The 14207-nt window shown below is 45.8% G+C and overlaps 1 protein-coding gene across 1 annotated transcript in view; it reads left to right on the top strand.

Annotated features, from left to right (window-relative positions):
- LOC132401644 (mitochondrial adenyl nucleotide antiporter SLC25A24-like) overlaps positions 1-14207 on the top strand; it is an 88184-nt gene that overhangs the window by 71423 nt on the left and 2554 nt on the right. Inside the window, exons 6-8 of the mRNA XM_059983658.1 lie at positions 5981-6088; positions 7215-7382; positions 13760-13910. Coding sequence (XP_059839641.1) covers positions 5981-6088; positions 7215-7382; positions 13760-13910 — 427 coding nt within the window. The remainder of the gene's footprint in view (positions 1-5980; positions 6089-7214; positions 7383-13759; positions 13911-14207) is intronic.

Below are 14207 nucleotides of genomic sequence, written 5' to 3'. Positions count from 1 at the left end.
CAACAGCTCTAACAAACCTGCCCATGAGTATATTTTTCCCCTCAGCCTCAGGTGCAGCCCGTCACTTTTGAACAGGTCATACTTCCCTCGGAAGAGATTCCAACAATCCAAAAACCTGAAGCCCTGCCCTTTGCACCAGCTTCTCAATCACACATTAATCTGCCAAATCATCCTGTTTCTACTCTCGCTGGCACATGACACAGGCAGAATCCAGAAATTACTACCCTGGAGGTCCTGCTTCTCAGCTTTCTGTCTAGCTCTCTAAATTCTCTCTTCAGGATCTCATTGCTTTTCTTTCCCATGTCATTGGAATCAAAATGTACCAAGATATCTGGCTGCTCTCCTTCCCTCTCCATAATGCTCTGGACATGATCCAAAATGCCCCTGACCCTGATACCTGGGAGGCAACATACCATTCCGGTATCACGTTCATGGACCACAAAATCTTCTGTCTGTTCCTCTAGTCCTGTGTCACTATTGTTCCCCTTTCTCCCTCTTTATCTTCTGCATCAGAGTCCCATTCTCAGTGGCAGTAACCTGGTCTCCATTGTATTCCCCTGGAAGGTCATACCCCACAACAGTGTGCAAAACAGATACTTATTATTGAGGGGAATGTACCACAGGGGATCTCTGTGTTAACTGCCTGTTCACGTTTCCATTCCTCCTGACAGTCACCCAGCTCCTCGCCTCCTGCAACTTAGGGGTGACTACTTCCCTGTAACTCTGATGGATTATCACCTCACCCTCCTAAACAAGCCGTGATCATCCAGCTGCTGATCCAGATCCCTAACATTGTCTTCAAGGAACTGCAGCTGGATGCATCACGCAAATGTATTTCTCTGGGAGACTCTGGGTCTCCCAATACTCCAACATTTAGCATGAAGAACAAACAGTCATTTACTACACTAGGTACAGTAAGAGAGAAAAAAAGGGAACCTTAGCAGAAGCTTACTCAGAGCTAATGCACCTTCCTAGCTTCATACCTCGAAGAGACTTCGCAGCGGAGTAACGAATAGTAAACACGGGTTCATCCAGCTTTTTTATACGTCTTGATTTGACCACAGCATCTGCCGTGCACTTTATGTTTACTATTCGTTACTCCACTGCGAAGTCTCTTTGAAGTATGCCTACCATGAAGAAGTTTAAGTCGTCTCTTCGACGGGACTTCAGTGAGACCCTTTCTCGCTGCTCACCCTCTGTGATCTCCACCTCTCTTCGACTCTTTGATCATGTCCTGACACAGACACGGTACCACAGCCACGTCTCATTTTTGGGAATGTGTCTCTGCCACCATCTCGTACCACAGGGATTCCAGCTCTGGTTCATGGCCTCCCAGTTCGGGCCCAGTGAGGATCCCTGGTACCGCCGTTTTATTAACTGTTACTCCCTCCGCTGCTTGTGCTGGATTCTCCAAGCCACGCTCACCGCCATGCAGAGATACCAATGGACCCTGTCTCTCTCTCTCTGCCACCACTGCAGGCCTTGCTTTCTACCGTCTGCCATGGACCTCTCCCACACTTCATTCTCCGCCGGATTAACGCCTCCAACCGCCATTTCTTCTACCCATAGTTCTTTCCCCTTAGATTCCTTCTTCACCTCTCCTGCCTATCCCCTCCCTGCTTTCCCTCCCCCACCCCTTGATCTTTTATTTGATTGGTTTTCCACCTTCTCCCCACCTTCTTTATAGGGCCTCTGCCCCCTCCTTTAGTCCTGACGAAGGGTTTCGACCCAAAACGTTGACTGCTTCTTTCAATGGATGCTGCCCCACCTGCTGAGTTCATCCAGCATTTTTGTACGTTTTGTACAGGGTTCTGAGTTGGATGATCAGCCATGATCATACTGAATGGTGGAGCAGGCTCGAGGGGCCGAATGGCCTACTCCTGCACCTATTTTCTGTTTCTATGGAGTATTGTGAGCAACTTTGCACCCCTTATCTAGAAAGGATGTGCTGATGTTTGAAAGGGTCCAGAGGAGATTCACGAGAAGGATCCCAGGAGTGAACAAGATTCGCATGTGAGGAGCGTATGATGGGTCTGAGCCTGACTCGATTGACTGAATGGCCGAATTCTGCTTCTGTGTCTTACAGATATGAGGTGTTGCACTTGGGGGTGTTACGACTTTCATTTTTTTGCTCTAAATGTTTTCTTTCCTGTAAAAATGTGGTATAATTTATGTTTTACTTGTGAATGCTGTTGATCTGATGCTCTGTGCCTGTGATGCTGTTGCAAGTTTTTCACTACAGCTGTGCATATGTATACTTGTTCAGGTAACAGTCTCAACATAGCTTTATGGTGACAGGGGGAATATTCAAAGGAACTCATGAGACATGTTTTTCTACACAGAGAGGGTGGATGCCAGGGCTGGTGTGGAAGCAGGGTGGAGGATGTTGGGAACATAGAGCAGTACAGCACATTACAGGCCCTTTGGCCCACGAAGTTGTGCCGACCCTCAAACCCTACCTCCCATATAACCCCCCCCCCCACCTTAAATTCCTCCATATACCTGTCTAGCAGTCTCTTAAACTTCACTAGTTTATCTGCCTCCACCACTGACTCAGGCAGTGCATTCCACGCACCAACCACTCTCTGAGTGAAAAACCTTCCTCTAATATCCCCCTTGAACTTCCCTCCCCTTACCTTAAAACCATGTCCTCTTGCACTGAGCAGTGGTGCCCTGGGGAAGAGGCACTGGCTGTCCACTCTGTCTATTCCTCTTAATATCTTGTACACCTCTATCATGTCTCCTCTCATCCTCCTTCTCTCCAAAGAGTAAAGCCCTGGCCCCCTTAATCTCTGATCATAATCTATACTCTCTAAACCAGGCAGCATCCTGGTAAATCTTCTCTGTACCCTTTCCAATGCTTCCACATCCTTCCTATAGTTAGGCGAGCAGAACTGGACACAGTACTCCAAGTGTGGCCTAACTAGAATTTTATAGAGCTGCATCATTACATTGTGTCTCTTAAACTCTATCCCTCGACTTATAAAAGCTAACACCCCATAAGCTTTCTTAACTACCCTATCTACCTGTGAGGCAACTTTCAGTGATCTGTGGACATGTACCCCCCCAGATCCCTCTGCTCCTCCACACTACCAAGTATCCTGCCATTTACTTTGTACTCTGCCTTGGAGTTTGTCCTTCCAAAGTGTACCACCTCACACGTCTCCAGGTTGAACTGCATCTGCCACTTCTCAGCCCACTTCTGCATCCTATCAATGTCTCTCTGCAATCTTCGACAATCCTCTACACTATCCACAACACCACCAACCTTTGTGTTCCCTGCAAACTTGCCAACCAACCCTTTTACCCCCACATCCAGGTCGTTAATAAAAATCAAAAAAAGTAGAGGTCTCAGAACAGATCCTTGTGGGACACCACTAGTCACAACCCTCCAATCTGAATGTATTCCCTCCACCACAACCCTCTGCCTTCTGCAGGCAAGCCAATTCTGAATCCACCTGGCCAAACTTCCTTGGATTCCATGCCTTCTGACTTTCTGAATAAGCCTACCATGTGGAACCTTGTCAGATGCCTTACTAAAATCCACGTAGATCACATCCACTGCACTACACTAATCTATATGCTTGGTCATCTCAAAAAACTATCAGGCTTGTTAGGCATGATCTGCCCTTCACAAAGCCATGCTGATTGTCCCTGATCAGACCATGATTCTCTAAATGCCCATAGATCCTATCTCTAAGAATCTTTTCCAACAGCTTTCCCACCACAGACATAAGGCTTACTGGTCTATAATTACTTGGACTATCCCTACTACCTTGTTTGATCAAGGGGACAACATTCGCCTCCCTCCAATCCTCCAGTACCATTCCTGTGGACAACGAGGACATAAAAAGCCAGAGGTTCAGCAATCTGTTCCCTCACCTTGTGGAGCAGCCTGAGAAATATTCCGTCAGGCCCCTGGGACTTATCTGTCCTAATGAATTTTAACAACTCCAACACCTCCTCTCCCTTAATATCGACATGCTCCAGAACATCAACCTCACTCATATTGTCCTCACCGTCATCAAGTTCCCTCTTAGTGGTGAATACCCAAGTGAAGTATTCATTGAGGACCTCGCTCACTTTTATCTCTAATCGGTCCTACCTTCACTCCTGTCATCCTTTTGTTCTTCACATAATTGAAGAATGCCTTGGGGTTTTCCTTTACCCTACTCGCCAAGGCCTTCTCATGCCCCCTTCTTGCTCTTCTCAGTCCCTTCTTAAGCTCCTTTCTTGCTACCCTATATTCCTCAATAGACCCATCTGATCCTTGCTTCCTAAACTTCATGTATGCTGCCTTCTTCCACCTGACTAGATTTTCCACCTTACTTGTCACCCATGGTTCCTTCACCCTACCATTCTTTATCTTCTTCACTGGGACAAATTTATCCCTAACATCCTGCAAGAGATCCTTAAACATCGACCACATGTCCATAGTACATTTCCCTGCAAAAACATCATCCCAATTCACACCCGCAAGCTCTAGCCTTATAGCCTCATAATTTGCCCTTCCCCAATTGAAAATTTTCCTGTCCTCTCTGATTCCAGCCTTTTCCAGGGAGTGTTGATCACTGTCCCCCAGATGCTCACCCACTGATGGATCTGTGACCTGACCCGGTTCGATACCTAATACTAGATCTAGTATGGCATTTCCCCCTAGTCAGCCAGTCAACATACTGTGACAGGAATCCATCCTGGACACACTTAACAAACTCTGCCCCATCTAAACCCTTGGAACTAATCAAGTGCCAATCAATATTAGGGAAGTTAAAGTCACCCATGATAACAACCCTGTTATTTTTGCACGTTTCCAAAATCTGTCTCCCAATCTGCTCCTCGGTATCTCTGTTGCTACCAGAGGGCCTATAGAATACTCCCAGTAGAGTAACTGCTCCCTTCCTGTTCCTGACTTCCACCCATACTGACTCAAAAGAGGATCCTGCTACATTACCCACCCTTTCTGCAGCTGTAATAGTATCCCTGATCAGTAATGCCACCTCTCCTCCCCTTTTTCCCCCCTCTCTATCCCTTTTAAAGCACTGAAATCCAGGAATATTGAGAATCCATTCCTGCCCTGGTGCCATCCAAGTCTCCATAATGGCCACTACATCATAATTCCATGTTTGTATCCAAGTTCTCAGTTCATCACCTTTGTTCCTGATGCTTCTTGCATTGAAGTACACACACTTTAACCCTTCTACCTTACTACCTTTATACCCTTTATTCTGCTTCTCTTTCCTCAAAGCCTCTCTATATGTTAGATCTGGCTTTACTCCATGCACTTCTTTCACTGCTCTATCGCTCTGGGTCCCATCCCCCTTGCAAATTAGTTTAAACATGGCACCTGGGCTAGTGTGGAAGTAGATGTAATGGTGATATTGAAGAACCAATTAGACAGGTACGCAAACAGGTAAAGAATATGGATTATGTGCAGGTAGATGATATAGCTTAATTTAGAGCCATGGTGGGTGCAGACATAATAGGCTGAACAGCCTGCTCCTGTCTTATGTCCAGCCATCCTTTGATGTGTTTCAGACAATGAACACATCCTAATGGCAGCTTTCCACTCAGAATCAACCACAGATGCTTCCTGAGCCAGAGTTTCTGCTCCACATTATAACACCTGCAGCCTCTTGTGTCTCCATTAACATAGCCCTCTGAATTTACAGTCCTCCACATCCAATTCAGATGAAAAGTATTCATTTCAGACCTCCCGCATCATCTGGCTCCATGTGTGGATTACATCTCTAGTCCCTGAACCCACACACACTTTCCCTGTTTTATAGAATGACGTGATCACTATTTGTACAGGGTACAGTTCCACATGAGTCATGTTCTTTGGTTCCAGTCCAGGATTATCTCGTGAACCAGGGTGTGTACAAATATGTGCACCTTAAGAGGTATTGATTGGGAGATCCCATTTGACTTGGATGAACTCTGGCTTTGACTTTGATTGTTTCACACCTGCTCTGTCTTACAGTTTAAGAAACTGTTGGCACGTGATTCGCAGAACATTGGGACCCATGAGAGGTTTCTCGCTGGATCTCTTGCTGGGGTAACAGCTCAGACCAGCATTTATCCAATGGAGGTACGTACCAATCAAAAACTACAAGCAATTTAGGATCATTGAGAGCACCAGTCACAAAATTCTCTCAGCCACTAACTGTCTGTTTCTCCACAAGGCATTTCTGTCTTACCCCACCTTCACTTCATTTATCCCTTGTGAGTTTATCCAGTTCACAAGCACATCCTGTTCTCAAAAGCTTTGAAAGTCACAGAGCATGCAAACAGGTTCTTCAGCCCATCAAATTCATGCTGACCATCCAGCAGCCATTGGTCAATATTGTTCCGTGTCTTGTGATTCAAGTGTACGTACATACTTTGGTTCTGCCATGATCTTGGCCACTTTGCCATTGATGGCCATTTCCTTGGCTATTGGTGAACTGCAGTAAGACTCTAATAATCTGCTGTCCAACTATTCATAAAACCAGAAGTTTTAGCATCTGACTCACCAGATGTTTCTCCCACTCCCCAGGACCCATTTCCCATACTCCCTCTGAACTCAGCAACACCGTTTCCTTCACTCCCTTTACAGTCACCGTGGCCCTTTCCTTATATAGCAAAGCTACAATATCATTACCCGCTTTAACACACTTGGGCCGCAGTTTGTGAAACTCAACTTTCAACCCATTTAGCTTTTTTTTCCCATGTTCCCTTGAAACTTACTGGATTCACAGAAATGTGTATCATTCTGTCGTGTAACATATTTTTAAAAATCAGAATTAACAATATCCAGTAGTTGGAAATATCAACCCATCCAGCACAGTAACAAATGAAATGTGCTGGATTATCTGAGCTCCCCATCAGTCTTTGTAACTGAACTTGTGATGGAGGTGAAACATCTGTCTTTCCACTCAAAGTGGTGTTTCTGGTTAATGGATGAGTGCATGGGAGAATTCAGCGATTCCCTTTCTGAAGTACAGGAATGAAGAATCTGATGTTGTCTTAGCAATTACTCAAACAGACCTTACCTTCTGGATGGGTTGCTTCCATTTAGTTCTCATTGGCTAGAATGCACAAATCAAAGCCCACACTGAGGTCAGGTGGAATCTCTTTAATTACAGAGAAACCAGGTGAAGCCCAGTTGGTCCCAGAGATAACAGAGTGAAAGCTGCAAGGAGACCAACATATTGCTTTTATTTGATCATCACTAGGTTCTGAAGACCAGAATGGCTTTGCGGAAGACTGGGCAATACTCAGGAGTTGCAGACTGCGTGAGGAAGATTTGGAAGAATGAAGGATTGATTGCATTTTACAAAGGCTATATTCCAAATATTCTGGGCATTATCCCATATGCAGGCATTGACCTGGCCATTTATGAGGTAGGTCTGTGGAATTGCAGAGCATAGAATGTCTTGGTATTAGAGGTATTTACCAAGCTAAATTCTGGGATGAGCTTTTAGCACATTGGCCTTCATAAATCAGAGTATTGGGTACAGGAGTTAGGATGTTATGTTGTATAAGATGTTGGTAAAGCCTAATTTGGAGTAATGTGTGCAGTTGTTGTCACCTTGCTACAGCAAAGGTGTCATTAAGATTGAAAGAATGCAGAGAAAATTTACAAGGATGTTGCTAGGACTTGAGAAGCTGAGTTATAGGGAAAGGTTGAATAGGTTAAGACTTTATTCCCTAGCATTAGAAGAATGAGGGGAGATTTGACAGAGGTACACAAAATTATGAGGGGTATAGATAGGGTAAATGCTAGCAGGCTTTTTACACTGAGGTTGAGTTAGATTAGAATGAGGGGTCATAGATTAAGGGTGAAAGGTGAAATGTTTAAGGGAAACATGAAGAATTTCTTCCCTCAGGGAGGTGAGAGTGTAGAATGAGCTGTCAGGGAAAGTGGTAGATGCAGGTTTACAGAATTTTAGATAATTACATGGATGGGAGGGGTATGGAGGGCTATGGTCCAGGTGCAGGTCGAAGAGACTAGGCAGCACATAATTCTCCATAACTTACAGCATCTCCAAAGGGAACCCTCCCCTCTCCCCTGACTTTCCATAAGGATCGCTCCCTTTGCAACTCCCTTGTCCATTCATCCCTCCCTACAAATCTCCCTTATGGTACTTACGCTTGCAAGCAGAACAAGTGCTACACCTGCCCCTATATCTGCTCTCTCACTGCCATCCAGAGCCCGAACCAATCCTTCCAAGTGAGGTGACACTTCACCCGTGAGTCTGGTGGGGTCATTTTACTGTGTTCAGTGCTCCCGGTGTGGCCTCCTGTGTACATCGATGAGACCCGACACAGATTGGGATATGGTGCTGAGCCTTTATAAAGCACTGGTGAGGCCTCACCCTGGGTATTGTGAACAGTTTAGGGCCCTTCATCTTCAAAAAGATGTGCTGGCATTGGAGAGGGTCCAGAGGAGGTTGTAACTCACACTTCGGCTGGTGGCTTAATATAGGGGAGATAGACCCTGGCCCAGCCAAACTTAAGAAAACTCGTTTGGGTGGATGCTGCGTGATGTGTCCCCTGTTATGAATCAGTATCCCAAAATAACAAACAGTATACAATATGCAATTAAATGATAGAGCTTTATAATTCTTAATTTGACTATATGGTTAGGAAAGAAAACAACAAAAAAAAAGGGCCCATTCTCATGAACAGTCTATTGTGCAGTGTTGGAGCTCACTGATAAGCCAGTCATCCACCGTCGACCTCCTCCAATCGTCGCTGATCTTTGGACCCTTGCTCCAAGTCCATTCTGTCTACCAACTCTCTCCACTCACATCATATAACCATATAACAATTACAGCATGGAAACAGGCCATCTCGGCCCTTCTTGTCCATGCCGAATGCTTACTCTCATCTAGTCCCACTGGCCCGCGCTCAGCCCATAACCCTCCATTCCTTTCCTGTCCATATACCTATCCAATTTTACTTTAAATGACAATACCGAACCTGCCTCTACCACTTCTACTGGAAGCTCATTCCACACAGCTACCACTTTCTGAGTAAAGAAATTTCCCCCTTGTGTTACCCTTAAACTTTTGCCCCCTAACTCTCAACTTATGTCCTCTTGTTTGAATCTCCCCTGCTCTCAATGGAAAAAGCCAACTCTATCTATCCCCCACATAATTTTAAATACCTCTAACAAGTCCCCCCTCAACCTTCTACGCTCCAAAGAATAAAGACCTAACTTGTTCAACCTTTCCCTGTAACTAAGGTGCTGAAACCCAGGAAACATTCTAGTAAATCTTCTCTGTACTCTCTATTTTGTTGACATCTTTCCTAGAATTCGGTGACCAGAACGGTACACAATACTCCAAATTCGGTCTTACCAATGCCTTGTACAATTTTAACATTACATCCCAATTCCTATACTCAATGCTCTGATTTATAAAGGCCAACATACCAAAAGCTTTCTTCACCACCCTATCCACATGAGATTCCACCTTCAGGGAACTATGCACCATTATTCCTAGATCACTCTGTTCTACTGCATTCTTCAATGCCCTACCATTTACCATGTATGTCCTATTTGGATTATTCCTACCAAAATGTAGCATCTGACACTTAACAGCATTAAACTCCATCTGCTGTCGCTCAGCCCACTCTTCTAACTGACCTAAATCTCTCTGCAAACTTTGAAAACCTACTTCATTATCCACAACGCCACCTACCTTAGTATCATCTGCGTACTTACTAATCCAATTTACCACCCCATCATCCAGATCATTAATGTATATGACAAACAACATTGGGTACCCAGTACAGATCCCTGAGGCACACCACTAGTCACTGGCCTCCAACCTGACAAACAGTTATCCACCACTACTCTCTGGCATCTCCCATCCAGCCACTGTTGAATCCATTTTACTACTTCAATATTAATACCTAATGATTGAACCTTCCTAACTAACCTTCCATGCGGAACCTTGTCAAAGGCCTTACTGAAGTCCATATAGACAACATCCACTGCTTTACCCTCGTCAACTTTTCTCGTAACCTCTTCAAAAAATTCAATAAGATTTGTCAAACATGACCTTCCACGCACAAATACATGCTGCATCTTCTCTCCTCATCTCTCCCCGGCAAAAGACCACAAAAATCTCTCTTTCAGACTCACAAGAAAGAACAACATTTCTCTTATTGGATAGCCCCAGCATTCCAAAGCCCGTTATCTCTCGTCATAACCTAAACATTGCCGCTACAGAGAAACCATTGCATTAGCAGTGAAACCTTACAGCATGTTACAAGGTTCACAAGGATGATTCCAGGAATGAAAGGGTACAAGGAATATTTGATGGTTCTGAGTCGGTATTCGCTAGAATTCAGAAGGATGACGGGGTATCTCATTGAAACTTTTCGAATGTTGAAAGGCCTAGACAAAGTAGATGTGGAAAGGATGTTTCCCATGGTGGGAGAGTCGAGGACAAGAGGGCACAGCCTCAGGATAGAGGGGCACCCTTTCAAGTCAGAGATGTTGAGAAATTTCTTTAGTCAAAGGGTGGTGAATTTGTGGAATTTGTTGCCACATGCAGCTGTGGAGGCCAGGTCTTTGGGTGTATTTAAGGCAGAGATGGACAGGTTCTGGATTGAACATGTCATCAAAGGTTATGGGAACTGGGGTTGAGGAAGAGAAAAAAAGGATCATCCATGATTGAATGGCTGAGCAGACTTGATGGGCCAGATGGCCTAATTCTGCTCCTGTGTCTTATGGTCTCATGCTCATCCACGTTCTTTCCCCCAGAAGAAGCGGACACCCATATTAATTCCACTTCCCATTCCCATTCCGATACGTCCATCCATGGCCTTCAACAATGCCATGATGAGACCACACTTAGGTTGGAGGAACACCTTATATTCTGTTTGGGTAGCCTCCAACCTGACGGCATGAACATCAATTTCTCAAGCTTATGGTAATGCCCCCAAAACGTACCCCTCTTCTCAGTTTCCTATTCCCTTTTCCCTCTCTCAACTCATCTTTCTTGCCCACCCATCACCTCCCTCTGGTGCTCCTTCCACCTTTTACTTTCACCAATGGCCTTCTGTCTCTCGCTAATCAACTTTCCAGCTCTTTACTTCATCCTTCCCCTTCCCGGTTTCACTTGTCACCTGGTGGTTCTCTCCCCTCTCCCCCATCTATTAAATCTACTCCTCAGCTTTTTTTCTCCAGTCTTGCCGAAGGGTTTTGGCCTGAAATGTCAACTGTGCTTTTTTCCAGAGAAGCTGCCTGGCCTGCTGAGTTCCTCAGGCATTTTGTGTGTGTTGCTCAGACTTTCAGCATCTGCAGATTTTCTCTTGTTTGTCAGCAGTTTCTGAGACACTCAAACTACCCCGTCTGGTACTAGCGATCATTCCACAGTCAAAGTCACTTAGATCGCATCTATTCCCATTTCTGAAGTTTGATCTGAACAACAGCACTTCACTTATGAGTCTGTTAGGGTCATCTACTGTATCTGGTGCTCCCAGTATGGCCTCTTGTATATCAGTGAGACCTGACGTAGATCAAGAGACCACTTTGTCAAGCACCACACTCCATCTACCAGAAAAGGCAGTATCTCCCAGTAGCCATTCACTTTAATTTTACTACCCATTCCGAATACGAGCATGTCATCTACTGTCGCAATGAGATGACACTTAGGTTGGAGGAGCAAAATTTGTATTCTGTCTAGGTAGCCTCCAACCTGATGGCATGGACATCAATTTCTAAAACTTGTAGTAATAGCGCCCCACCTTTTCCATTCCCCGTCCCCTTTTCCCTCTTTCATCTTCTTGCCTGCCCATCATCTCCCTCTGGTGCTCCTTCTCCTTTTCTTCCTTCCATGGTCTTCTGTGCTCCCCTATCAGATTCTTCCTTCTCCAGCCCTGTATCTCTTTCACCAATCAACTTTCCAATCTTTACTTCACCCCTCACTCCTCTCCATTTCACCTATCACCTTGTATTTCACTCTCCCCTCCCCATCCTTTAAATCTGTTTCCTCATCTTTTTTTTCCTCCAATCCTGCTGAAGGGTCTCAACCAGAAACATCAACTGTACTCTTGTCCGTAGATGCTGTCTGGCCTACAGACTTTTGTTTGTGTTCCTTGGGTTTCCATCATCTGCAGATTTTCAACTGAACCTCTTGACCATGTCTGCATGCTTTTATACATTGAGTTATCGCCATATGATTGGTTGATTCAATATTTGCATTAAATTTAATAATGAGTGCTGTCATGAACAAAGATTTATAAGACCATAAGACCTAGGAGCAGAATTAGGATGCCTTTATCCCCACTTCAGCTCCATTCCTCAGCCTGGGTCGGGGCTAAAACAAGTGTGGGCTAAAATGCAACTAGTAGACGGGAAGCAGCCCACACAGATACGCAAAAAGGGGCTGCAGCCTCACACACTCTGTGTACATGTGGTCCACGATCTCCTCCAGTCCACAGAAGTGAGATGCGACTGGGAGATCCGTGTACAAGCTAAAGAACTAATTGCAGGGCACCACTCCATGCAGCAGCCTCCACACCAGAGTTCTGGGATGAACTCCTTCATAAAGGGACTTCCAATGGGGACCTCCCTCACCTCCAGGTGGAAAGACAGACTGCCATGGTGTGTCGGGACGGTGGACAAGGGCTGGGAAGTGGAGGGTGTGGAGGAACAGCCCTTACAGGTACCTCCTACATGTATCCCTGAATGGGGTTGTGGGTGTCAAGCAGAGACGGCTCAACTTGTGTGGACTAGGCTCTTGGATAAGATTGTGGAGTCTGGGCCTGACAAGCAGCACAGCCTGAGTTGTTCCATGCACCTGAGCCGCACCTGTCTGTGTGTTTGTGTGCGTGGGGATGTGATGTTGTTCTGTGTGTGTGTGTGGCGATGAGATGTTTGTGTGTGTGTGTGTGTGTGGCAATGAGATGTTGTTCTGTGTGTGTGGCGATGAGATGTTTGTGTGTGTATGTGTGTGGTGATGAGATGTACTGTCTGTGTGTGGCAATGAGATATACTGTCTGTATGGGGCGATGAGATGTTTGTGCGTGTGGCGATGAGATGTGTGTGTGTGGCAATGAGATGTGTGTGTGTGGCGATGAGATGTTTGTGTGTGTGTGGCAATGAGATGTACTGTCTGTGTGTGTGGCAGTGAGATGATGTTCTGTCTGTGTGCGTGTGGCGATGAGATGTTGTTCTGTCTGTGTGTGGCAATGAGATGATGTTCTGTCTGTGTGTGTGTGTGGGGATGAGATGTTGTTCTGTCTGTGTGTGCGTGTGGCGATGAGATGATGTTCTGTCTGTGTGTGCGTGTGGCGATGAGATGTTGTTCTGTCTGTGTGTGGCAATGAGATGATGTTCTGTCTGTGTGTGTGTGTGGCGATGAGATGATGTTCTGTCTGTGTGTGCGTGTGGCGATGAGATGTTGTTCTGTCTGTGTGTGGCAATGAGATGATGTTCTGTCTGTGTGTGTGTGTGTGGCGATGAGATGATGTTCTGTCTGTGTGTGCGTGTGGCGATGAGATGTTGTTCTGTCTGTGTGTGGCAATGAGATGATGTTCTGTCTGTGTGTGTGTGTGTGGTGATGAGATGTTCTGTCTGTGTGGCGATGAGATGTTGTTCTGTCTGTGTGTGTGTGTGTGGCGATGAGATGTACTGTCTGTGTGTGTGTGTGGCGATGAGATGTTGTTCTGTCTGTGTGTGTGTGTGTGGCAATGAGATGTGTGTGTGTTGACATTGTAATGTACATGCACTGATATTCTGTGTGTGGACATCTCCATTCAGACATTGAAGAAGATGTGGCTGAGTAGATACGCCCAGGATTCTGCGGACCCTGGGGTCTTGGTGCTATTAGCTTGCGGAACCACTTCCAGTACCTGTGGTCAACTGGCCAGCTATCCTCTGGCCCTGGTCAGGACACGGATGCAGGCACAAGGTGAGGAAAAGCCAGACATCTCCTAGTACAGCTGACAGTAATGGCCAACCCAGAGAAGGAGTTTCCAGCATGTTCAGGTGTGGCCACACTTCCCAGTCAACTCTTTGCTCCTCGCCTTGGACCCCTCACCCCACACCTGTGTGATCCCTATGAGCTGCCCTCTCCCCCTCACCCCTGCCACAAACAGTCCCCACCATCCCTCAGTCTGTGTGACCCATCCCCCTTGTCCCCTCACCCTAAGTGGGACCCTCTCTGAATCCACCTCCTTCTTCTTGCCTCTTAACCTAGTGTGACCTC

This window comes from Hypanus sabinus, chromosome 11 (assembly GCF_030144855.1).
Source record: "Hypanus sabinus isolate sHypSab1 chromosome 11, sHypSab1.hap1, whole genome shotgun sequence".
Classification (NCBI taxonomy): domain Eukaryota; kingdom Metazoa; phylum Chordata; class Chondrichthyes; order Myliobatiformes; family Dasyatidae; genus Hypanus; species Hypanus sabinus.
This window is presented reverse-complemented; position numbering and strand designations above follow the sequence as displayed.